At 46.4% G+C, this 24,704-nt stretch overlaps 1 protein-coding gene across 1 annotated transcript; it reads left to right on the forward strand.

Annotated features, from left to right (window-relative positions):
• Nucleotides 1–33: 33 nt before the first annotated feature.
• Sod2 (superoxide dismutase 2) lies at nt 34–9,784 on the forward strand. Its single transcript, XM_051206002.1, has 5 exons — nt 34–143; nt 246–457; nt 2,254–2,370; nt 5,068–5,247; nt 6,762–9,784. The coding sequence occupies exons 1-5, from the start codon at nt 121–123 to the stop codon at nt 6,905–6,907; spliced, it is 678 nt and encodes a 225-aa protein (XP_051061959.1). The 5' UTR covers nt 34–120; the 3' UTR covers nt 6,908–9,784.
• Nucleotides 9,785–24,704: the final 14,920 nt, after the last annotated feature.

The raw sequence follows: 24,704 nt of genomic DNA on the forward strand, positions 1-24,704 counted from the left end.
CCGGCAGAGTCACCGCCTCGCGCCGTCCTTGCAGACGCCGTGCGGACGCGGCGGAGCGGACGCGCGCTGAAGAGCGAACGGCCGTGTCGTGGGGAGAGCGGCTGCGGGGAGCGACTCAGCATGTTGTGCCGGGCGGCGTGCAGGTGAGCGCCGGGGCCCGGGGCGTCCTCCGCGGGGTGGGTCCCGGGGTGTCGCCGTCCTGACGGCGGGTGTCCGCTCTGTGTCCCCCCCCTCCCTCCCTCCAGCGCGGGCAGGAGGCTGGCCCCGGCGGCGGGCGCGGCGGGCGCGGCGGGCTCCCGGCACAAGCACAGCCTCCCCGACCTGCCCTACGACTACGGCGCGCTGGAGCCGCACATCAACGCGCACATCATGCAGCTGCACCACAGCAAGCACCACGCGGCCTACGTGAACAATCTGAACGCCACCGAGGAGAAGTACCGCGAGGCCCTGGCCAAGGGTAGGTGCGAGGGGCCCGGGTGGGCGCCGCGTCCCCACCTGACCGACCTCTCCCCCCCCCTCCACCCCTTTTCACCGGCCGGGAGGGGCGCTGCCTCGATGCAGGTTTGCACAGACCTCAGAAGTCAGTCCCCGATTGCTGCTATTTATTGGAGCCGGGGTGGGGGTTTGGGGGGTGGTGGTGTCCGTCTTCGTCACCCGTGTTGCCAGCTGCCATCGGTGAACTGGAAGTCAGTCCTTTAGAGGCAGCTCCCGGACACCGCTGCTCTTTTGCACGGTGAGTGTTTATTAGTTTTTGTTTTGCACATGGACGTTTAAAAAAAAAAGGCCGGCGGTGGTTACATAACGTGGCTTTGGGAAAGTTTGCCTGCTCAGGTAGCAGTGGCAGCCATTTGCCCGAGGGCTGAGAGCGCCCAGGCTGGGTCAGCCAGGTGCCCTTGAGTGGCAAGGTGGCCGGGCCGCCGCTCAGAGCCAGCGATCCGCCGGTGGCCCGGCAGCACGTGCGGGAGGCGGCAGCCCGCGCCCTGCTTATGTCATTGTTTCGGACACGAGTACGATTGGTCAGTCTGTGACTGGGGCTCCCCGGCCCCCGAGAAGCCCCAGCGGAATTCCCGCTGCACACCCTTTCCTAATTGTGGAAGAGGAAAACGCAGGGGTTGGGACTTAACAGTCCGACAGGCCAGCGCTGGTAGACTTGGAACCTTCCTTGGTTTAACTTTGGGGTCAAAGTGCACGAGAAAAATTCCTATTTGGTGGTAGACAGCATCTGTCACAAAAAATGGAAAAATAGTTGGTTATTTATGTACACTTTAAATCCATAGTATGTGAGCTTTTGTGTTTGCACCTCTGGTGATGTATACGGGAATGCTGGGGTAGTAGCAAACCACATCCGGCTGGTAGGGGTCAGAGGTTAACCTGGGAGTTGATTCTCTCCTTCCCCTGTGTATCCAAGAACTGAACTCAGACTATGAGCTCAGGTCAGGTTGACACATTTTCCTGGCTAGACTTTTTGTTTTTTACCTGTTGAGCCAATCCTTAACTCCTAGGAATATTATTTTAATGGCTAGTTAAGATAGTATGCTGCCTTTTAAATCTATTAGTCGTTTTGAAAAGAAAAAAAATAATTGGCAGCCATGTCTCTAGATTATGTGTATTGCTTGAAAAAAAAAAATCTACGTAGTAAAATTCACTTCTTAAATGTACTTTTACTGACTCTCCGGTCTGGGAAATTGGTTGACATCTGGTTGACTAGGGACATCTAGTGGAGAAATTTGGTATTTCAGCATGACTGTGTGTGACCTGAATGACCAAACCAAGGAAATTACCACATTCTGGAAGATTTGCTTGCAATAAGCGAATCACATGAACCTTGAATATGGGAAGAGACTCTGATCTAGGAATAACAGAGGCGGGAAGGATGAGGTCATGGTGAATCGGGAATACCCCAGTTGGGAAAGCGTTTCCTTTAAGGAGACATCTGACACTTAGAAAACTCTCCAGAGTGTTCCAAAAGCTTCTTAATTTTAATCTCCCCCTTTGTGTATGTAGTCAGAGCTTTATTTGTTTAGTGCTTCTGTGAACAAAAAAGGAAATGCTTTGTTGTAATGCCTAATTGTAGAACTCTTGCAGATTTAGAAAGGTTTTTTTTTTTTTTTTTTTTTTTTTTTTAATTTGTTGAGACAGGGTTTCTCTGTGTTGCTCTGGCTGTCCTGGAACTCTCTCTGTAGATCAGGCACCACCAATGCCCGGCCAGAGGAAGAATTTCTAATAGGTGTTTGCTTGCTTTTTACATTTCAGGAGATGTTACGACTCAGGTTGCTCTTCAACCTGCCCTGAAGTTCAATGGTGGGGGACATATCAATCACTCCATTTTCTGGACGAACCTGAGCCCTAATGGTGGTGGAGAACCCAAAGGTTGGTATTTGCTAGTACAGCTTTATATTTGGTGTACTGTAGGAATGACTGTTGGTTTTGGTTTTTCCTTATTTATTTCTTATTTATTCTTTAAAAGGCAGGGTTTTACTGTGTAGCTGTGGCTGGCCTGGAACTTTATGTAGACAGTCTTTAGAAATTTATTTATTCAATTTTTTTTTTTTTTTTTTTTTTTTTTTTTTAGGTTGTCTCTCTGTGTATTTCTGGCTGGAACTCCCTGTGTAGATTAGTAGGACTGGGTTAGCCTCAAACTCACAGAGATCCAGCTGTTGGGATTAAAGTTGTGTGCCACCACACCTGGCTAAAAGTATACATCATTATTATTATTATTTCATTATTAGTATTATTATTGAGTGTGTATCTGTGCATGATGTGTGTGGAGGTGTCTCAGGACAGCGTGGTCAGCTGGTTTTCTTTTTCTGCCTCGCCAGGCTTGTGGAGGAAGTGCTGTTGCTCTCTGAGCCAGCTAGTGCTCCCCCACTCTCCCACTCCCTCATACCTGCCTTTTTTGGGGGGGGGGTTGAAACAGGGTTTCTGTGTAGCTTTGGAGCCTGTCCTGGAACTCTCTCTCTGTAGTTCAGGCTGGTGTAGTCCAGGCTGGCCTCGAACTCACACAAACCTACCTGCCTCCGCCTCACGAGCTACCACTGACCAGCGTCTGTCTGTCTTTTTATTCTGGGGATTGAACTCAGTGTCTTCTGTATGGCAGATATGTGCCCACTGACCTTTGCCCCCCAGAAGACTGCCCATTTGTTTGTTACCTGGATTTTCCCTGAGTTATCATATTGGTGTATTTTTTATAGTTAGGGTGTGGCAGGTTGTTAAGTTTCACAGGGGAGGAGGAGTAGAGAATGGATCCAAGGATTTCTGTCACCCACTTTCTCCCTCTGCCCCCCCCTCCCCCTCCCCCCCCCCCCTCTCTCTCTCTCTCTCTCTCTCTCTCTCTGGCCTGCCCTCTCTTAGGGAAACTGTTAGGGAAAGCCCGGACAAAACTAGCACTTAGAAAAGATGAGCTGTCACTTCCAGCCTGGACCCACTGGGGTGTGACGGACGGCTACCCACTTGTACTGTGTACTTTTGTGTCATCTGTGTTATACGGGGTGATTATGGGGCTGCTTTCAGGATTGTATGTAAAGTTCCTGGGGTAGTGCCTTTGTTTACTATTCCTAATATAAACAGTCATTTGTCCCAGGGAAGTAAGTTTTCCATGGAAATAAAAGCGAAAACAGGAAGAAACGCTTTGGGCAATGAGCGATGTGCACAGTTTTCTGTAATGACAGCACCTCGTCCATATGGCTGGGGAGGTCCTCCTGATGTCCCTGGGGCTTGTGGAGACTCAGGTGCCTTCAGTTATCCATTAGGGAAGGTGCGGGCTGTGGGGTAAAGCTCCACCCTGGTTTCTTCTCCCTCTTACGTGTGCCCTACTCATCTGCTTGCGTTGTTTTACCCTCCCCCACCCCCACCCCCTCCCCCCACCCCCCTCTACCCCTGGTCTCTGTGGTGGTGGAACCTGGTTTTCCACGCGTTCCCACGTGCTAGGTCAACCTTCTACCGAGGTACATTCCCAGACTCCTGTTGTTAATTTTTTTTTCTTTTTAAACCATCGCTAAAAAGGCAGCCTGCCTTACTCATTTACTCTCTCAAGTGCTTCAGACCAGGACTTGATACCTGCGAGGTTTTGCGAGCCCGTGAGCAGGGTTTAAAGCGTGTCAAGGTGGTGCCGACGTTTCTGATGCACGGCTTGTACCACTTGTGTAGGATGAGGGAAGTGGCATGTTGGGCCCCTCGGTTCAGGTTATGTGCCTAATGCAGGGCTAATTCTATATTGCTGCAGAATAAGGGGTCGAGCTAGGGACGGGGTACCACATGCCTGCAGTCCCAGCATCGTTGAGGTGGAGGCAGGAGGGTCAGAAGTTTGAGACCAGGTTGTGTGTGTGTGATTGTCGTCGTCCCCCCCCCCCCCCCCCGTTTCTCTTTCCCTTACTTTGTTGGGGTCAAATCCCGGGCTTCATGAATGCCAGTCAGGTCTGTTCATCGAGCTCCAGCCCTCGTAAAGTGCACCGTTAGCTCAATAGCAAAAGAGACAAGAGTTCTTTTAAGAATAGTTTGATAAAGATGGGAGGAACCGCTGGGTGGTGGTGGCGCACACCTTCAATCCCAGCACTGGGAGGCAGAGGCAGGTGGATCTCAGTGAGTTCGAGGCCAGCCTGGTCTACAGAGTGAGTTCCAGGGCAGCCAGGGCTACACAGAGAAACCCTGTCTTGAAAAGTCAAAACAAAAAACCGAAAAAGATGGGAAGATCTAGACTTGGAGAAAGAACACTGAGTAGCAGCACTAACTTTCAAGTGATGCCAAAGTCAAAACTGTTAGATGGGGGGGGGGGGAAGAAAACCAAAAGAAAGCCAATGGAGACTGTTCTTTCTTTCCTGGTGAAAAATAGCACAGGGATGGAAGAAATCCCTAACTGCATTAATCAGCCTTCATTAAAAATGATTCTAATGGAGACTCTCAGCTTAGTGTCTGGCTCCCGGAGCAGGAACACTGGCATGGGGCAGGCTCCCTTGGTTGTCTGTGTCTTTAGACTGATGTTGTCCAGTTGGTTCTTTGACAAGAGTATTTATTTTAGTGTTATGAACATAGCATTTTATTGCGGTTTTTGAAATCTTTTTCTTCCTTCAGGAGAGTTGCTGGAGGCTATCAAACGTGACTTCGGGTCCTTTGAGAAGTTTAAGGAGAAGCTGACTGCTGTGTCTGTTGGAGTTCAGGGTTCAGGCTGGGGCTGGCTTGGCTTCAATAAGGAGCAGGGTCGCTTACAGATTGCTGCCTGCTCTAATCAGGACCCACTGCAAGGAACCACAGGTAAGCTTTAAAACTCTTCATCTTTTCCCTCCCGAGATACCCTTTTCCAGAGAGCAGTGAGCTAGAAATGAGGTGAAGTAGCAGAGTTTAGACTTAGGAATGTGTAGTAATCTGAGCCAATGTTACTAGATTATATTGGAGTCGTCACAACAGAAGCTGATATTTTGTAAAATAAACACTTGGATTTTTGTAGGCTCCTTAATAATAATGTTTCAGTCACAAGTCCCGCTTCATCCTGTGGAAAATTAGGGTCAGTTTTAATTATAAATATACATTACAGTAAAAAGCTAAGCAAGATTAGATAAGCTTTGAGAGGGAAGGCGCACACAGAAGCGGAGCCTGCCTTGGGACCTTGTGCTCTCTCTGAGTGTTGCGGTTGAACTGGACGGAACTCAGGTCCTGCACGCCTGCCTTTCCGCAGGGCTTCCTGTATGAGACACCCCCCACCCCCCACCCCCGGCTCAGCAATGCTCTTTTCTTCCCTGGGCCCAGTTGGAGTAGATGTCCTTTATAAAATGTGGCCGAGGTGTGCAGCGCTAGGCTGTGGCCCTCCCGTCTCTGCTGTGAGGGCTCATCGGAGGCTCTCTGCTTCTCTTCCCAGTCCTGCCCATGTCTCTTTCTTTTCTGCATTTACTCAGATTTTGGGGGAATATAAATGTATTTTGGGGGCGGTAAGATGCCGCAGACGCCGATAAAGCCGTGAGAAACTTACATACAGAAAGTTGTTCACAGAGTCTGTACTTCTCAGGGTACCTCACCGAGAGGCTCTGGTTTCTATAGTCCTTTCTCTTCACACAGAAAGTGCCTTAGCCTGGAAAGTCATTAAAATATTGCTACTCTATTAGTAACAAAGTTATGTCCCTCATACTGGTCTAGATAAACTGGTGGAGATGTTTGCAAAGAAAAGCTTGAGTCTTGCTTTGCTGATCAAGGTGGTCTGGCCTGCTCAATACCCTCTGCCTCAGTCTCCCATGGTTGGGAACACAGACCTGTGCCACCATATCTGGCTTGAGGATGTACATACATACATACATACATACATACATACATACATACATACACACACACACATTCATTTTTCATTTATACCATTTAATTTCTGAAGGTAGTAATCATTTTTCTAAACTAAAACTAAACGAAAACTAAAATTGCCCTTGGAGAATAGAGAAGGTTCTTCAGACTTCTCCCCTCCAAACCCTTGGTGCTCAGAGCTTGGAAGGGATGCTTAGAGCCTCAGCCTCTGCAGGCAGCATACCTCACTGTGGCTCAGACCGACACTGAGCAAGGCTGGGGCTCAATGTTAAATGATTCTGTTGCTATTTTAAGAGCAGGTATTAGATACTGTAAACTAACTGACTTTCCGGGGACTGTTATACAGATTTATTATGTTTTCTTCCAGAATAAAAATGCAAAATGTTTTTGTATGAATAGTCACCCTTATGCAAATTTTCTATGATATAAGAAGCAATTGGATGATGTGTTTGAAGAGTAACCTTTTCCCCTCTTCTTGATAGGCCTTATTCCGCTGCTGGGGATTGACGTGTGGGAGCATGCCTATTACCTTCAGTATAAAAATGTCAGACCCGATTATCTGAAAGCTATTTGGAATGTGATCAACTGGGAGAATGTCACTGAAAGATACGCAGCTTGTAAGAAGTAAAGCCTTATCATGCTGAGTGTGTTAGGTCTTCGATGGCTATTTTTGTAGTAGTATAGAGTACTGCAGTAACTATGACCGCTTTATTGTAACATTTATTGACGCGTATCCACATATTTGATGAACATAATGTTATGATAATTTCTTATCTTTAATTAAATTTATTATTAGGCAACTGTTTGAGAACAGTATATACTCTGTGTGAATTACTCCTGATTGACACTTTCATTGAAGCCTTGTGGCTAGGACGCCATAACTTGTCATTATAAGACCATCAGAAATAGCCCTTCTCTATGTTTTGGGGGCCTGAGGGAGAGCCTGGAATCCTGTTCTACTGCAGCTAGGAAAAGACGGCGTTTTTCCCTGAACAGTTCCCTTTTCTATTAAAAACCCCTCATTTTGATTTAACCCTGTGTATAAAGGATGTCAGATAGTGGTCTTTTTTAATGGTCACAGCTTCCCGTTCTAAACCTGTAACTTGAGGCTAAGGGTATCGTTCCGTGGTAGAGCCTTGTCTGTGCCATGCAAGGCCCTGGGCTCTACCTCAGTACTGGAAACAGACCATCAGACCCCGGAGCTTGGTTGCTCACTGAGAACTGTTTTATTGTGACAGGAATGCGATTGTACTTCTGGGGTTTTCTATAGGCAGAGATGAGGAAACATTTAATGTTGTCTTTACGAACCAACTGTGTATCGTATGAAAGCGCTCAAGATGGGCTCATTAGGGTCTACCTGATGACGTCAACCATGGGGACTAGGCCACAGGGCATTCTGGGAAGCCATTCAGTCCCATTAATTGTATATCTCAGAACTATACTGTGGGCCAGCTGACACTTTCCTTGGGAGAGGCAAATGGATTTCTGAGTGAGGTCATTAGTTTTCAGAGACATTTATTTTCATTTTTTTTTTTTCTGCATGTTGCTTCAAGAATTTAAAGCCACCAGAGGGGTTTTATATTGTTATTCAATAAAGGGAAGACCCTTTGCATGACCAGGTGACAGAGCATCTCTGTGCAGTGTTTGCACATGGAGTTGTACACTGCCGAAATGCCATAGGGGCCCTTTGTGAATTTGCCTTTTCACACTGTTTGACCATTTTCCTAATTATCTAGTGACTGATAATGTTTTATCAGTTGGACATGCCATTTAGAGTTCCATTACTGAATAGTTCATTTGGGTTTAATATCAAAAAGAATGCGCCCAGCAACCCTAAGCATGCAACTGTTATTTTTTATTGGAGTATTTTTTTTAAAGGCTTATTTTTAACTATGTGTGACTGTGTATGTCTGTTCATGTGAGCGCAGGTGCCCATGGAGGCTAGAAGAGATTGTTGGATCCCTTAGAGCTGGAGTAGTCAGAGGTGGCTTTAAGCCACCTGATGTGGGTGCTGGGACTTGAACTAGGATCCTTTACAAGAGCAGTAAGCACTGAGCCACTGAGGCATCTCTCCAGCCCCTGCATTTTTTTTTAAATTGAGTTTTTTTCTTAAACCTACTTAGTAATTTGTCCCAACTTTACCTTCTAATTCTCTCCTCAAGTATATTTACCTTTTTTTTTTTTTTAATGGAAAAATGGAGGAACTTGGCAGTTTCAATATTGAAGTCTGAAGTTAAAGAGATACTTACATTCAAAGCCCTTCTTAAGAATTCTCTGTAGAAGCTAGCCTGGTGTGTTGAATGTCAAAGGCTGATCCATTCCTGATGGCTCTTTGTTTATGTTTACGCTTGTGTAGGGAAGGACTTAGAAAACTCTGAGTGGGGTGTATGGTATGGTACAGTGACTGGGCTAACGAGGGTCACATGGTTACCACTTACCCTTCGTTTACGAGCAGTGGACTCAAACAGACCTTCTAGGGAAGTGGGACTTGGACGGGGAGACTTGAATACAAGCCTGTTAGGTCATCGTGTGTCTTGAACTTACGGATTTGCAGGGACTACTAACTTGTACAACTTTGACTCCTCCTAAGCACTCAGATTTAAAAAAAAAAAACAAACCCTCAGTGTTGGAATTTCTATGAGGCTCTGTTTTTGCTGTGGCTTTCCGTTGTCGAGAATGAGGGTCACACGGGGCTCATTAAGTTTAAGTCTTCTCCTTGATGCATACATTTAAGAGACCAAGAGAATTCACAAACTAAAGACTTACATCATCCAGTGGAAAACGAGGTTTAGATGATTTAGCTGTCTTTTTAAAAGTAGAGACAAGTAGTTGACATAGTGGTGCACGCCTATAAACCCTGTCTTAACCCGAGCTCCACCCCCAGTCAAAAAAAAAAAAAAAAAAAAGTGCAACACATACCATTCGTCTGGGAAGGAGCGTGAGTAACTAGATCAGCAGTGTGTTCCCCGTCAGGGTTGAACATGATAGACACTAGTATAATCAGCACTGGGTGGGGGAATAAGGAAGCACATTAAGTATTTCCTTTGAGGCAGTATCTGCTGCTTCAACTGTCATGCACTAAATAAACTTGGAGTTCAGAAACTGCCTTATTGCATCTGAAATTCTTGGTCTAACATGAGACCCGAATTTCTGTCAAGCACCTTTATAAAAAAAAGTGTCTTAGCTGTAGAGTCAGGATTGATTCATGTTGTGTGTGAGCTATATCTAAAACTAAGTAAAAACACTGGCTTTTTTTTTTTTTTCCTGTTGTAATTGCAGTTAAACTACTAATAGGAAAGCTGTTTGGTAAATTTTTAAGTAGGTTCTAGCAAAGCGCTATTCTACTGATCCTGGAGAGCTGGCATCTTACTTCTGGACATCTGGTACCTTCTGAGAACCCTGAAAGGTCCTGGGTAGGTTCCATTTAATTATTGATCAAAGAAGCATTTATTTTCCTATGTAAGTGCGAAATGTATTTGATTGTTAATAAAATCTGTAAACTATGTGTGGGAACGTTAGTGATCCTATCATGCTTCATTTTTATTCCTTTCTGTAAGAGGATCAATAAATCATAGGTAGTTGAAATATTATTCTTAAAACCTAGAAGTCATGTAAATCCCCTAACAGATTTAATTATATAATGTATAGCAAACAGTCCCAGAGATATCGGAGAAAGTTGTTTATCCTGCTCCTAAATTCCTCTACACTCTCTGGCACCAGATTCTCCAGGATAACCAGTCGGGTGTCTGTAACTGATGACTGTCTCAGGGGTGAGGCAGATCTCTGCAGTCTCTGGTTGTGTGTACATTTTAGTCTGGGAGCTGGGTGTAATGGTTAATTTGGAGTGTCCACTTGATTGGATAATGAAATGCCTAGAACATTATTAGTGAGCTATGCCTTCCTGTGAGAACATTTTTAGAAAAGATTAACTGAGCAGGTAGGAGCTGCCTTGACTGAGGGTGGTACCCAGACTCCATAAGAGGAGGCACAGGGGAAAGCCAGCTGAGCCTGCAGGCCCTTCCTCGCAGCTGCCTGCTCACCATGCAGCTGCCTGCCTATGCTATATGGTCACTGTGTGGTGGACCATTCCCTCAACCATGAACCGAACATCGCTGGTGGCTTCTTGTCGGCTTTAATTGCCTCCTCAGGGATGATGAATATGCTGGAGAGACTCAGAACTCAGAAAAACACTTATTTAGCCACTGTAAGGGGTCCAGGTGAATAGCCAGCTGGAGATGACAGGGTGTACTTGCCAGGGTCACCTGTCTCAAAGCGCTCTGAAACTGCTCTTGGGAGATTTTGTTAATAGATTGGATCCTAATCCCCCCATTGGTCATTGATGACCATTTCACCCTTCTGCCTTTTTCCTTCCCTGGAAGATTAGGGGGGTTGGGGGTTCAAATCTCAGTACTAATCTTGTCCTGGTCTTTGGTATTCAGTCTCTGTCCTACAACTAGTTAGGGCCACTAGCCTTCAGCCATACATACCATCTACAAGACATTCCCACACAGTTTGATAATCGTTTATCAAAAAAGAGTGCATACTCATGTTCTGAAGTTTAGGAATGAGATTCTCATTGCTGGAGATCCCAGGCATTTTGTGAGCCAAGGATGAAGAACATGAAGAACAAATATTTACTTTTATATATAAATCATAGGATCACACAATGTTTTATATGTGAATTTTAATGTTCTCATAACATTTTAGGCAGGGACCGAACAGATGGGGAAAACATGATTTCTTCTTTCTCTTCCTTTTTCTTTTCCTTCCTTCCTTCCTTCCTTCCTTCCTTCCTTCCTTCCTTCCTTCCTTCCTTTCTTTGAGAAAGGGTCTCATTATGTAACCCTGGCTAGCCTGTAGAATATTATTTTCAGGTATGTGACTTTTGTTTATGCTACATTTGTTTAACTCTGTTACCTTGCCTGTCTGTAACACCTCATGGAGCAAGGGTAGGCGAGGGCTGACGGGCAGCGTGTATGGAGAATCGAGGAAGAGGAGCTAAAGAACACAGGAGGACATCAGGGGCCAGCCGCCCAGCCGCCCAGGCAGCCATGGAGTAAGAGTGAAAGTCAGATATACAGAAGTAAGAAAAGGAAAAAGCCCGGAGGCAAAAGGTAGTCGGGATAACTTAAGAAAAGCTGCCCAATAACAAGCCAAGCTAAGGCTGGGCATTCATAACTAAGAATAAGCCTCAGTGTGTGATTTATTTGGGCCCCTCCAAAAGCCAAAGGAGTAGAAAACATTGCACACAACAGACCAGGCTGGCCTTGAACTCATAGATATGCCTGTCTCTGCCTCTGGTATGCTGAGATTAAAAGCGTGAGCCACCATATCTGGCAACGAAATAAAGCACACACAAAACAAGACAATGAAAAGCAAAACAACTTTTTATAACATACGTAAGATTCTGGTACTTTGATCTTTGGGAAATAGGAGCCTGCTTGGGACCACTTCCCCTAGACAACAGGCTTCCAATGGAAAGTAACACCAATGGACCACAGCAATTGCCCACATGGCAAGACAGAAAGCCGAGGGTCAGAAATCAAAGGGGTGCCGGAACACCCGAAAAGTGGGGAGCCACAGAAGAGTGTTGTACCCCAAGAGTAAGCAGCATAGGCTCCCACTGTGGTCCTCTGAGCAGGGAAGGAAAGCAGAAACCCCCACCTTCCTGCAAAGGGAAAGCCGGAGCCCAGGAGGAGACTGGGATTGCGTCCTATCTGTGCCTGCACTTTTGCCGAGCCTGAATCCAGCTAGAGGTTTTGGTGAGGCAGATTGCTGGCATCATGGGTGTATTATTCAGGGTTCTCTAGAGAAGCAGAACTGATAGAATTCTGTCATGTAGTCTCTCCCCCCCACCCCAAAACAGGGTTTCTCTGTGAGGCTTTGGAACCTGCCCTGGAACTAACTCTGTAGACCAGGCTGGCCTCGAACTCACAGAGATCCGCCTGCCTCTGCCTCCCGAGTGCTGGGATTAAAGGTGTGCTCCAGCACCACCTGGCAGAATTCTGTCATGTATAATGCATATATAAAGGGGATTTATTGGGTTCGATTGGCTTGACTGGTACAGTTCCCGTAGTTGGACAATCGCAGCCTTCACACTGGAGAGGCTGAGAGCCTGTACGTATGCAGGTGGATGTCTCATAAATTCCAGTCTGGTTCTGAAGGCCTGGAGGATTCCCCGAGAGCCACCTGTGTCTAGTCCGTGCTGGAAGGCCGAAGAGGCTTACTTGTGATGTGAACAAAGCTTTACCAGCACTGCCCATCTCACCAGATTGTGTTTACTTAGCTTTTCCCATTTATCCCTAGGAGACCAAACATAGGCCACATCTTCTGACTCTGACTGTGCACATTTCAGTCCTTGGTGGTGCACACTGGGTCACCTACAGGGGTGGGTAGCACACACATCCTAGCTGAATGGTTTTGCTGGATTCACTTGACTTCTGCACCAGTGGGTGAGGAGAGCTGTACACATGCTTGAAATGCATTCAGTTTTGTACCCCCCCCGCCCCCACCCCCAGTGCCAAAGCATGCAGTAGTTTTCAAAACATTCTTCCCAAGAATTTTCCTTTAGTTAAGCTCTTCTTCAAGAATGCCTGAAATAAGTGCAAAGTAAGTGTATCCCATGTAAGAAGAAGGTGGGAAGTGTGACCAACTTCCGATGCTTTAGACTCACAATCATGAATGCTTAAAGAGGAAGATTTCCTGTGAACACATTGAGACTAAGGGGGGGTTTCTGGAAGTGAGATTGTAGTTATTCAGACAAAACGGGGTATTTTGGGGTTGAGTTCTGGCCGGTGCACAGTGGGTATGTCAAGGATACCTTTTCTTTCTTTTGACATCCGTACCTGCCGTCACAGGGTATCACCACGTACGTCATGTGCAGGGTTTTGTCTCTTAGTCGCGCCTCCTCTACGAAGTGATCTCTTCCATCAGTGCTCCCTCGGGGTAGATCCCTGGGAGGGCAGTGCTCACATCTACTGCGTTTTAACTGCCCAGATTATTTTTTGTTGTTGTTGCCATTTTTTTTTTCAGTTTTTAAAATTAATTTATTTTTTACATTCCAATCCCAGTTCCTCCTCCCTTCACTACTCCCACTCACCCTAATCCCCCTCCCACCTCCCATCTGCTCCTTGGAGAGGGTAAGGCCTCCCTTGGGAAGTCTACTAAGTCAGTCCCACTGAGGCAGGACCAATACTATCTTTGTATCTGTTTATTACCGACCATCTGTTAAAGCTGTGTTGGTTTCTTCTAATTTGCAACTGTTGCAGCCATCTGCAGCAAGAAGTATGATTGATGGGCAATTTGTTTAATTTTATAGAAACACAAGTCTTACAACAACAACAAAAAAGCTAAGGGGTTAAATACCCACCTAACTCTTCCGGGCAGTGACCCGGTCGGTACCCAGGCCTTCTGTGTGAAGTCAGTGAACTCTACTCCACACAGGGTGTCAGGGCAGGAAAAGCATTAGGCTAGGTTCAACTCTCCTCTACCCAGGCATGGAACTGCAGCGGCTCAGAGGAAAGGGATAAGGGCCCCATTTCTTTTTAAAGAGAGCTTATTTTCTCCAGGGGTTGGGAGACGTGCTCATCTTCTGCTGGAGTTAGGCTGAGGGATGGAAACTTCTACATTCAACCCCTCGCTTGAACTTGACACTGAGGGGTATGCCCTGGGGCTCGTCTGGAAATCCCCCTGCCTTCTCCCAGGGGTCTCTGAGTTCACTTTGGGTTAGCACCTGCGGCTCTTGTTCTACGACAGCCAGCATAGGTTGGTGTCTGTAAGAAACCTCGCCCCTTTTATTTAGACAGGCTGTCATGTGGTCCAGGCAGGTTTTGAACCCCAGATCCTCCTGTCCCTGGCTCCCAAAGACTGGGATTACAGGAGTGTGCCACACCCAGTTCAAAAGCCCTGCATCCCCCTTCCCCAGGGAAAGCCTGAATTGTTTTCCTCTTTGACCTAAATACATTTGAGACATAGCCAGTAGGGGGCAGGCTTTCTACATTTTTGCGTGAGAGTCTTGGCTCAGGATTTACATAGAAACCCAGTGTGTTCCGGGTGCTGTTGGAAGAGGCCCTGCTAAAGTTATCCAAGATGTTTTAGGGTTTTGTGTTTTGTTTTTCCAACTGAACACTGATCATCTCATCTTCTACTTTCCAAAAACTTACTAGATTATTAAAATAGTCTTTGGTTTTGAAACACTCTTTAATTTACATAAAAGTCCCAATTACAGTATAAGGACCTTAGTTTCCCAACCTTTTGGGACTATGGTGCTGTGGTGATATCTCACAGCCACCAAACACCTTATGTATTGTAGCAAGCCAGGGCATTTCTCTACAGAATACCACTTACCCTTTGTACAGCACAGGCCCATGCCAGAATTATCCATTGTGTTTAGTTATCATGTCTCTTACTACCCTCTTTTGTTTTGAGACAGGGTTTCTCTGTGTAACAGTCCTAGAACTCACTCTGTAGACCAGGCTGGCCTCGAACTCACAGAGATCCACCTGCCTCTGCCTCCCGAGTGCTGGGATTAAAGGTGTGTGCCACCACCAGTCAGCGTCTCTTACGGTCCTTAAAGTTAGATGTGTTTCCATCTTGTGTATGTTGTGTGTGTGTGTATTCGTGGAGACCAGAAGAAAACTCCGAGCCAGCTCTGTCCTTTCACCCAAGGATCTAATTAAGGACTTTGGGCTAGGCAGCAAGAACCTTCATAAATATTGGTGAGCAGAGAGCTTGGAGGGGTTTGCTGACCATTATCCATAGTGAAATTATATGTATCACACTTTTTTTATTTTTGGCTTGATTCTTTTGTTTGTTTATTATTTCAAAAAAAATTTTTTTTAAGTGCTGTGAATTGGATCTAGGGCTTCAAGGGGCTAGGCCAGTGCTCTGTGTAGAGCAGCATCCTCAGCCCCAAATAATTTTGTCTTGTGTTTGTTGTTGCTGTTTTAACTGCGAAGCCTGTTATTCTTTTTTATCTATCTGTCTATCTGTCTGTCTATCTATCTATCTATCTATCTATCTTTTATTTCACACTGGTCCCTCTACAGCACGTCTCCTTAATGTGTCGTTGCTGAGCCTCCCCGCTTCCTTTTGCTGTTGCTGTCAAGACACCTTTTCTCTTCGGTGACAATAGGTCTGTGTAAATCACCTTGAAGGAGGACGGTTAATTTTGGCTAATGGATCCAGAGGTTCCAACTTGTGGTCTCTTGGTGAAACACGGTGACGGGGTATATGGTGAGCAGGACTGCTGAGCTGGATACCGTGGAGCCAGCCTCTAGTCAGAGGACCATTGGCAATTGCGTCACTGGGCCCGAAGCTAACTATTGAGAGGTCGTGCTGTAACACTGCATTTTTGTCAGTGGGACATGGGCCAGCCATAAGGCGGTGGTCAAGATTTAGCAGTTTTCTGGACTTTTCCACCTGTCTGTTGGAAAGTCAGGGAGTATTTCAGAGGGGCGGGGACTCAGAAAGAAAACCCATTGTGTGGTTGTAAGTCAAAAAATTCGTGACACCTTAAAAAAATAATTATTTTTATTTTATATGCTTTGATGTTTTGCCTGCATGTGTGTCTCTGTGAGGCGTCAGATCCCCTGGAACTGGAGTTACAGAAGGCGTGAGCACTGGGAATTGAGTCTGGGGCCTCTGGAAGAGTAGCCGGTGCTGTTAACCTCTGAGCCATCTCTCCAGCCCCAGTTAATTTTCTTTCTAACCTTATTTTCATTGTATCTGGTAGGAATATATAAAAGTATGAGCCTACATGAGCTTTTATGTCATTCAGCTGTAAGATGAAATTAAAACAGTGAACGATTAGTAGTTAAGGTAGAAGAGCATGCTAGAGCACTGCCATTTAAAAATCCTATTCTAGGGTCTGGAGAGACGCTTCAGTAAGAATATTTGCTCTTCTTGTAGAGGACTCCTGTTTGGTTCCCAGCAACCATAAGGCAGCTCATAGCTGTCTGTAACTTTAGTTTCAGGGTATCCAATGCTCTCTTCTGGCCTCTGCTGGCACCAGGCACACACATGGTACGCAGGCATACATACACATATGTCAAACACATAAAATTAAAAACTTATTATGCTAAATATTATATATTGCCTGCTTATTCAGACCTAAATTATCAATTTAATACTTTTTGTGTTTTTCTTTTGTGTATTTTAAAAGGTATTTGAGAGAGAGAGTGTGTGTAAGAGAAGGAGAGAGAAGATAGAGGAGTCTATTAAAATTGGTTTGGTTTAGCTGGTTTTATATTTTGATGGGAAGACAGTCTCAGAGGGTTTTGAGGAGAATCAGGCAGGAGAATGAGCTCCTGGGTCTTCTCAGGACTTTCAACATTTATTTGGAACTCCTGAGAGGAAAGTTTCTGTCGAGTTAGTAAATAAATTCAGGGATTTATGAGTGCATGTCTTGGGAAAGTGCCAACGATCTTAGCGTTTGTTTGGAGATTGTATTCACCATACTGTTATAACCCTGGGTATTCATTGGCTAGTTAATCTGTTTATTCAGATTGCGATAAACAGGTTAACGATGTGGTTTTTGTCTTTCATTGTTGTTGCAAGGCTGACTTCAGCTAAGATGGCAGTTACTTTTTCACTTGACTTTATACAGACACTGGAGTGTTTTGTGAATTCTTCAAAAATACAGTCTGACTTTACTACCACCAGGAATGCGTGTATCACAGATTTGAGTGTTTGTGCTCTAACATCTGTGAACATTTATGATAAACGTTGGCTTCAAAATTAGATTGGGAACGGATGGGGAATTCGCATCTTGAAGACATACAGGATCCAGGCGATCATTTGAGGGAAGAGATTTGGGACGTCAGGTCAGTTTCCTACTTTGTTTTCTAGCTCTGTTGGATGGGGTGGTTTACAAGCCAACTGCCAGCTCTCCTTTAGCGATGCTAAGTTATACTTTTAAAACTTAATCCTGACTTCAGTAAAGAACAGGACTATATTATAGCTCGATTACAGGATGAAAACCTCAACCGGAAGTTTGGTCTCATAGTCTCTTACCCATGACCCCTTGGTGACATCCAGGGCTTGTGTCAAGGTGCAACCTACAGTAAAGTGTTGAATTAAGAACCAGCTGGCACCAGCAGGGATCTGTTTAACTCACAGGGAACACTGCAGTCAATCAGAAATGTGGCGTAGGCATCAGAGCCCTTCAGTTGCTGCAGGGCAGAGGGTCAGCCCTCCCAGTGCAGGACGTATCTTGTGCAAGCAAGAGCCATCCTGGACGACCTTTGTGTGGGAGCTCTTTCTTACAGCCTCATGCTTGTAGTTGACTGTAACAATAAGCACTTTTGCTGGGCCTTGGTGGCACACACCTTTAATCCCAGCACTTGGGAGGCAGAGACGGGTGGATCTCTGTGAGTTCGAGTCCAGCCTGGTCTACAGAGCGAGTTCCAGGACAGGCTCCAAAACAACACAGAGAAACCCTGTCTCAAAAAACAAAAATGAAAAACCAACCAAACAAAAAACACTTTTGAGCCCCGCTCCCCGCTGAGCAGCCAGCCTTGCTGTAGGTAACACTTCTGGTGTGTGGTTTCTGATACCAGCTATTGGGCGGGGTTACTTCCCAGGTAACGTCTACTGAAATCACTGACTTTCACTGGGACCCGAGTGACCTTTTGGTGATTGTTTTCGAACTCCGATCCTGAGAAGAACTGGGAAGACTACAATGATGAGATCACTGGTCATCCGCTTCCAACTCTCCTCCATCCCGTGACATCCTTGAAGTTTATCCTAGGCAAAGCCAACTTGAGACTCTCCACACTTGTCAACTTGTTGAATCGACTGTGTTTTGCAAACCTCTTCATCTCACAGACGGGTATACCACACTGTGGGAAAAACGGGTTTGAATCGGGAACGCACAAGACATGCACGGGGCGGTACATCTCAAACACCACCTGGCCCTGTGTTCTGTACTGTGCAGATGACCCGGAGGCTATCCACTTAACGTCACAGCAGCTGACAGAGACACACAGGGCTGTTCTCCTTGGGAATCAGCTATGCCACCGTTAGTTGGAATTGCTTTGTCTGTCTGTGGGATTATTTACTCCTGGAAATCCCAAGGCAAAACTGAAGACAGAAAAAATGGGAAAATTGTGCGAGCCTGTGCCATGTACCTGTAGTCCCAGCTATTGTGAAGGGTCAGGCAGGAATTGCTTGGGCCCAGGACAATTTGGGCAATATGTCACCACTACCACCAGATCAAACTAAGTCACAATGAAAAGCAGAAGCTTGCTTATTTGTTTTTTTCTCCCTTTATATCTTCCTTCCCACCTTCTTCCTTTTTCCTTTTTTAAAAACAATTTTACTTCCCTCCATCCCTGCATCCCTCCATCCCCGCATCCCTCCATCCCCGCATCCCTCCATCCCCGCATCCCTCCATCCCCGCATCCCTCCATCCCCGCATCCCTCCATCCCCGCATCCCTCCATCCCCGCATCCCTCCATCCCCGCATCCCTCCATCCCCGCATCCCTCCATCCCCGCATCCCTCCATCCCCGCATCCCTCCATCCCCGCATCCCTGCATTCCTCCATCCCCGCATCCCTCCATCCCCGCATCCCTCCATCCCCGCATCCCTCCATCCCCACATCCCTCCATTCCTCCATCCCCGCATCCCTCCATCCCCGCATCCCTCCATCCCTCCATCCCCGCATCCCTCCATCCCCCCATCCCTGCATCCCTCCATCCCTGCATCCCTGATTCCTCACCCTCACTTTGAGATAGGCTCTTGTAATTCTGACTACTCTTGAGTTCTCTATTTTGCCAAGGGTGGCCTTCAACTCCTGACCCTCCTGCCTCCATCTCCCAAGTGCTGGGACTACAAGTGTACATTACCACACTCAGCTCCTTGTCCATTTATTTATTTATTTTTGCTGTAAGCATTGGCTTTTCCTATGGAAATGAATTACATGTTTGTCCATCTCCTTCTATTGCTAGGAAATTAGTCACTATCAACGGCCCCGACAAAAACACCACATCAAGCATCTTGCTAAGGTGATAGGTGCAGCCGGGCAGTTGTAATTCTACGTTGTACATCATAGCATGAGGAATTCACAGAGGCCCTTCTCTTCGTCATGGAGGGCTGCCTGGGCTGGCTGGCTCTGGGCCATGGCATAGAGTGGGTGAGATCAGAGCTGTAAACTCTCTCCGTGTTCATCATCTCTGCCCCGTCTGACACATACATCCAAGTCACAGTGCTGGCCCAGCCTCGCGGGGAACAGGGTCACTATTCACCGTAACGAGATAGGTCAGCAACACGGCCTTCTACTCATCCAGTGTGCTCGATGCCACACAATGACCAATCTGCCTTTTGATGTCGCCAACAAACAAAACATCTGCTTGTTTACTTTCTTGTGGGGAGGCTGTTTGGTTTTGCTGGCCATGATGAAATTCTCTCCGGTATATATTTATTTATTTTTTTTATCCAATTAGACGTTTTCTCCTGCTTGTGATTAACATCTTGTGTTAGGCTCAGTGTGTTCTTTACTATGTGACAGAGAGGGACATCACAATGGCCGCTGCCACAAGCGTTCGCGGGGGTGGGGCGGCGTCAGGAACATGGGCCTGTGCAGCGAGTCTAGGGAGAATGTGGGAGAATGATGCCAGGACTCAGAACAAAGAGGTAGTCTTCTCATTTCTGATTGCTCCTCTTGAGCCCCATGGCTCCTCCCTCGGAAGGCTGGGAGCTGCAGCCTGTGGCTTGGAGCTTTGAAGACAGCCTGGATGGGCAAACTTTCTGGACATCATTACTTCTTTTTACGTTCTGGAGCCGCGGGCCCAACTGTGTTCCCCTTGGCTCTGAAACAGGGTTGCTGAGTTGTGAGAGAGGCTATTTTCGGTTGTGCTAGTTGGTGCCAACTTGATCTTGAATGAAGCTCTCGGAAATTCGTCAAGCACTGTATGCGATTCTTATTTCTCAACACCCTTTCCCTTCCACTCTACCATTGGTTGATCTTCTCTGGGGTGGCCTTGATGGATGTCTGTTCACTCCAGGCCGTGGAATGTGATTTCACCCAAGTCTCGTTCAGTGAACCTGTGTGCTGTGGAGGATTAGTTTAAGATGTGTTACATTTGTCTATGCTGTGGGACGTTCGTTTTAATGATGCAAAGACGTGTTGCATTCTTTTGTGTTGCATTTGCTTAACTCTGTGAAGCTGTATTGTAGTGAGATAGTCCTTCTGTAGCATTGACCACGCCCATTGGGGGGTGGAGCCATGGACGGAAGTGACCTGTGGAAGGAGGTCGGAGGGGGCCAGGAAAGGCGCTCTCTTTCTGGCGTGACTCTGACAGGAGAGGATCGGGTTGAATTTCCTGGTGTTCATCTGTCTAGGTTGTAAGTTATTTCTCCCTGAATAAACATCTATTTGGCCTATTTGTTTATCCTGATCCTTATTTACCGCGATACTGTGTTACTTTGCCTAAGACTTTTAATTGGTCTAAAAAAGAGCTGGATGGCTAATAGCTAGGCAAGAGAAAGGCTGGCAGGCAGAGAGGGTAAATAGGAGGAGACAGGAGGGATGCAAAAGCAAGAAAGATCAAGGAGTAAGACAAGAAGGGGCTAGCCACCCAGCCACCCAGCCAGACATGGAACAAGAAGGAAAGATATACAGAAATAGAGAAAGGGAAAAGCCCAGGGGCAAAAGATAGATGGGATGTTTTAAGTTAAGAAAAGCTGGCTAGGAAAAAAAAAAAAAAAAAAAAGCCAAGCTAAGGCCAGGCATTCATAAGTAACAATAAGCCTCGGTGTGTGATTTATTTGGGGACTGGGTGGCCACCGCCAAAGAGGAAACGACAGCCAGTTACACCTGTGAGTTTATTGGGATTACTTAGAAGAAGGCGGAGGAGGGGTTACTGGCTGGAACGTGGGTGCTCAAAGGCAGCTGCATCATGGGAGAGCCCACCCCAGCATGGATGATGACATAAAAACTGTACCCCTGGGTCCTCCTGCTGTGTGAATCAGGTGAGCTATTTAGCTTTCGTATAGTTACGTTTTTGCATCTGTGAAGGATTAAAACAACGTCAGAGAGTGAAACACCCAGAACTGTGTTGGGAATATAGTGAGCTTACTGTTATTGCCAGGCACTGAGTGGTTGTAATATAGGGAGAATAATCAAGCAAATCTTCTTGGAGCCCAATAATATGTCAAACAACTTACTAATATATAGGAGAGCAATTAAAATATATTACTTACCTTGCAGGTAGGAGAAAACATCTGAAAGCCATCGAAGGAGAGTTGGTTAAAAACAGATAAAACCAAACCAAACCAAACCCCAGCCAGGACTCAGTGTGGTGCTGTGTTCGTGTGTGTGTGTGTGTGTGTGTGTGTGTGTGTGTGTGTGTGTGTGTGTGTGTAATCCCAGCATTTGGGAGGTGGAGCTGGGATGGCCAGGAGCCTCTGTTACTCAGTGAGTGACTGTGTAGTATGCTAGAGATGTGTTCTGAAAACCAACCAACTAACCCAAATGAGAGAACAGAGGAAAGAATAATCAGACAAATTCTCTTTGATTTAGGAGAGAGAGAGAGAGAGAGAGAGAGAGAGAGAGAGAGAGAGAGAGGAGGAGGAGAGCAGAACAGGCTGTAACTAACAAGTCGGGTCTGTGGGTCTACGGAACATGGCCAGGGGTGTGAGCTAAATACTGTAAGCGCCAAAGCCACATTTGGACGTGGTATCACAGCCGTGCTGAATAGCAGAATGGAACACAGTGCATCGTTCCATTTCCTCTGGCTCTTGCTGGGCCCCAGTTACAATGTCTCCTCAGACTTTCTTTTTTGTTACATTTCCAAAACCCTATGTTGGAGAAAGCTGAGAGGAGCCAGCAGTCTTGATTTGGAGTTTGGAAACATGAGGAACATGGAAAGCTTACTAGAGGCCCCCAGAACAGCTCATGCCAGCTTGATGACCTGTGGCTAATGTTTGTAGGAGAGAGGCTGCAATTACTCCCTCCAGCCCAAGATCCTGGAACGTGCCTGTAGGGGAGTCCATGCTGAACACTGGAAACAACCTACCACCGGAAGGAATTTGTCAGGGAGATCGATGTGGCATTGGGAGTTAGACAACTACCTCTTGGGCTGACTTTGCTTGTCAACATGAAACCAAAGTTGCTTGGAGAAGATATTGTGGCCTATTAATTCCTTCTCAGAACAGTCTGCCTTTGCCCCTTCTCTGGGTATACTTTCATTCCTTGTCCCAAATATAGAAATGGCTAGAATATCATGGCTACTTTGCAGGGATAATTAAAACCACACCCAAGGTCCTGGGGACATGGCTCAGCTGGTAAGTGTGCTTGTGGTGCAAACATGAGGATCCCAGTTTCAGTCCCCAGCATCCACAGGTGCCTCTGGTGCCGGAAGGTGGAGGATTGCCGGGTCTTGCTGGCAGGTAGTGGAGACCTAGGTTCAACGAGAGAGCCTGCCTCAAAGGAATTATGTGGAGAGTGATGGAACAGGCCGATGGGAGTCCTTCTGTGCCTCGCACACATGCACAGAAATGTACACGTATACCATGTACACATACACACCGCCACCACCACCGCCATCATCACCACCGCCATCATCACCACCGCCATCATCACCACCGCCGCCATCACCAACACGACAATTTCACTCCTCATGGGAGCGTCCCAAGAGTGGAACGTGTACCTTAACCAAGGAAGGAGGTCTGTCAAAGAGAATGGTATAATTAGTCCTGATGTTGTTAATAATTTACAAACTTCAGTAAGAATTAAATCCCAAAGTAGCAATGTGTTTCAAATTTGAATTTGTAACAGTTGGGCTCTTTCTCCCCCCCCCCCTTCTAAGTGTAATTTTATAAACATTTTCTTTGTGTTCAGAAAAAAGTTCTGCCTTTGTTTTAGTGTTCTGGCCAATACGTTCTAAATTAGATCCAAGTTTCTGCCTCTCCCCCCCTTTTGGAGACAGTCTTTTGTAGCCCAGGCTGGCCTTGGAATCCTTTACCTCTTGAGTGCTGGGATTACAGAATGGGAATAGCATGCACCCTTTATATATCCTTATCTTTAAGGAGAACTCCATACAGCCTTAAGGTTTTAAAATGGCAAATTTGCCAGACCAACATCTGTTTATCCTTTCAGAATATATATGTATATTCCAAATTACATATAAATATGCAATTATATAAATATGTAATTTAAAATAACTTCCTTCTAAAAGGAGCCTCACAAACCAGCTCCTCCCTCACTGCCTCCCTCCCCCTCTCTCCCTTCCCCTCCCCTCTCTCTCCCTTTCCCCTTCTTCCTCTCTCTCTCCCTTTCTCCTGTTTTTCTCCCTTCCCCTTGCATTTGTTCTGTGGGTACAAGAGTTAAACAACCGCTTTATGTCTGTGCCACGCGACGGAAAGGCAAACGCTATGGATTGAGTTTAAAAGCCTCCCGTAGGCTTGTGTCCACTTTTGGTGCTGGAGTGAAGTCGGTGGAGATTTGAGGAGGGAGGACCTGCTTTTAGGCTCCTAGGGATAGGTCTCTGATTGTAATGTCCGGCCCTAATTCCAATCCCGCTCCCCATGTTTCCCAATCCTCCTCTGTGGGACAGCTACCGGTGCCCCCATGGAGCCACACTGATGTGCCTCCTCCACCGTAATGTGACTGAAACCAGAAGCCGAAATAAATTCTTTCTCTACCAGCTTGTCTCAGATGTTTTGGCCACAGTGACCGAAAACGGTATTGCAAGTAGGGCCATGCTGGAGGAACAGATTATATGCTTCGCAGGAATTTGGAACTGGACTGTCAGAAGGATGCTGAAGAGTGTGGGGTTTTGAGACAGAGAAGCTGGAGAACACTGCAAGCTGAGCTCAATGAAATAGTGTGGCGGAGCTCAGCCCAGGATGCTGGTGGAGTTCAGCCCAGGATGCTGGTGGGAGAGAGTTGTGATGGCTCATTTGTTTGTCAACTTGACACTCCTAATGAAAAGGAACTTCCCTTGAAAACTGTCTTCATCAGGTTGGCCTGGGGCATATCAGTGGGGCATTTCCCCGATTAGTGCCCCACACATATGCCTCAGGAGGGTCCAGGTCACTCTGGGCGCTTCCATCCCTAGGCAGGTGGACCCGTGCTGTGTAGGAAAGGTATCTGAATTTGAGACTGAGACAAACTTACAAACAGCTCCCTGCCATGGTCTCTGCTTCGGTTCCTGCCTCAGTCCCTGCTCTGGATCCCCTTGATGATGGATTCTGACCTGCAAGCTGAAGTAAGTCCTTTCCTCCCCAAGTGGTTTGGTTCTGGTGTTTAGCACAGCAACAGAGAACTAACTAGGACAGAAGTGTGGACATAAAGACTGCTCTTGAGGTTTCACACAGGAGCAGGGACTTTACTGGGAACTAAACTGGACGTCATTTTAGCTCTCACAAACAATCTGCCTGTGTTTTGACCACACTCTGGAAATGGAGTCATTCTGAATTAAA

The sequence above is a fragment of the Phodopus roborovskii genome, unplaced genomic scaffold, assembly GCF_943737965.1.
Source record: "Phodopus roborovskii unplaced genomic scaffold, PHOROB, whole genome shotgun sequence".
Taxonomy (NCBI): domain Eukaryota; kingdom Metazoa; phylum Chordata; class Mammalia; order Rodentia; family Cricetidae; genus Phodopus; species Phodopus roborovskii.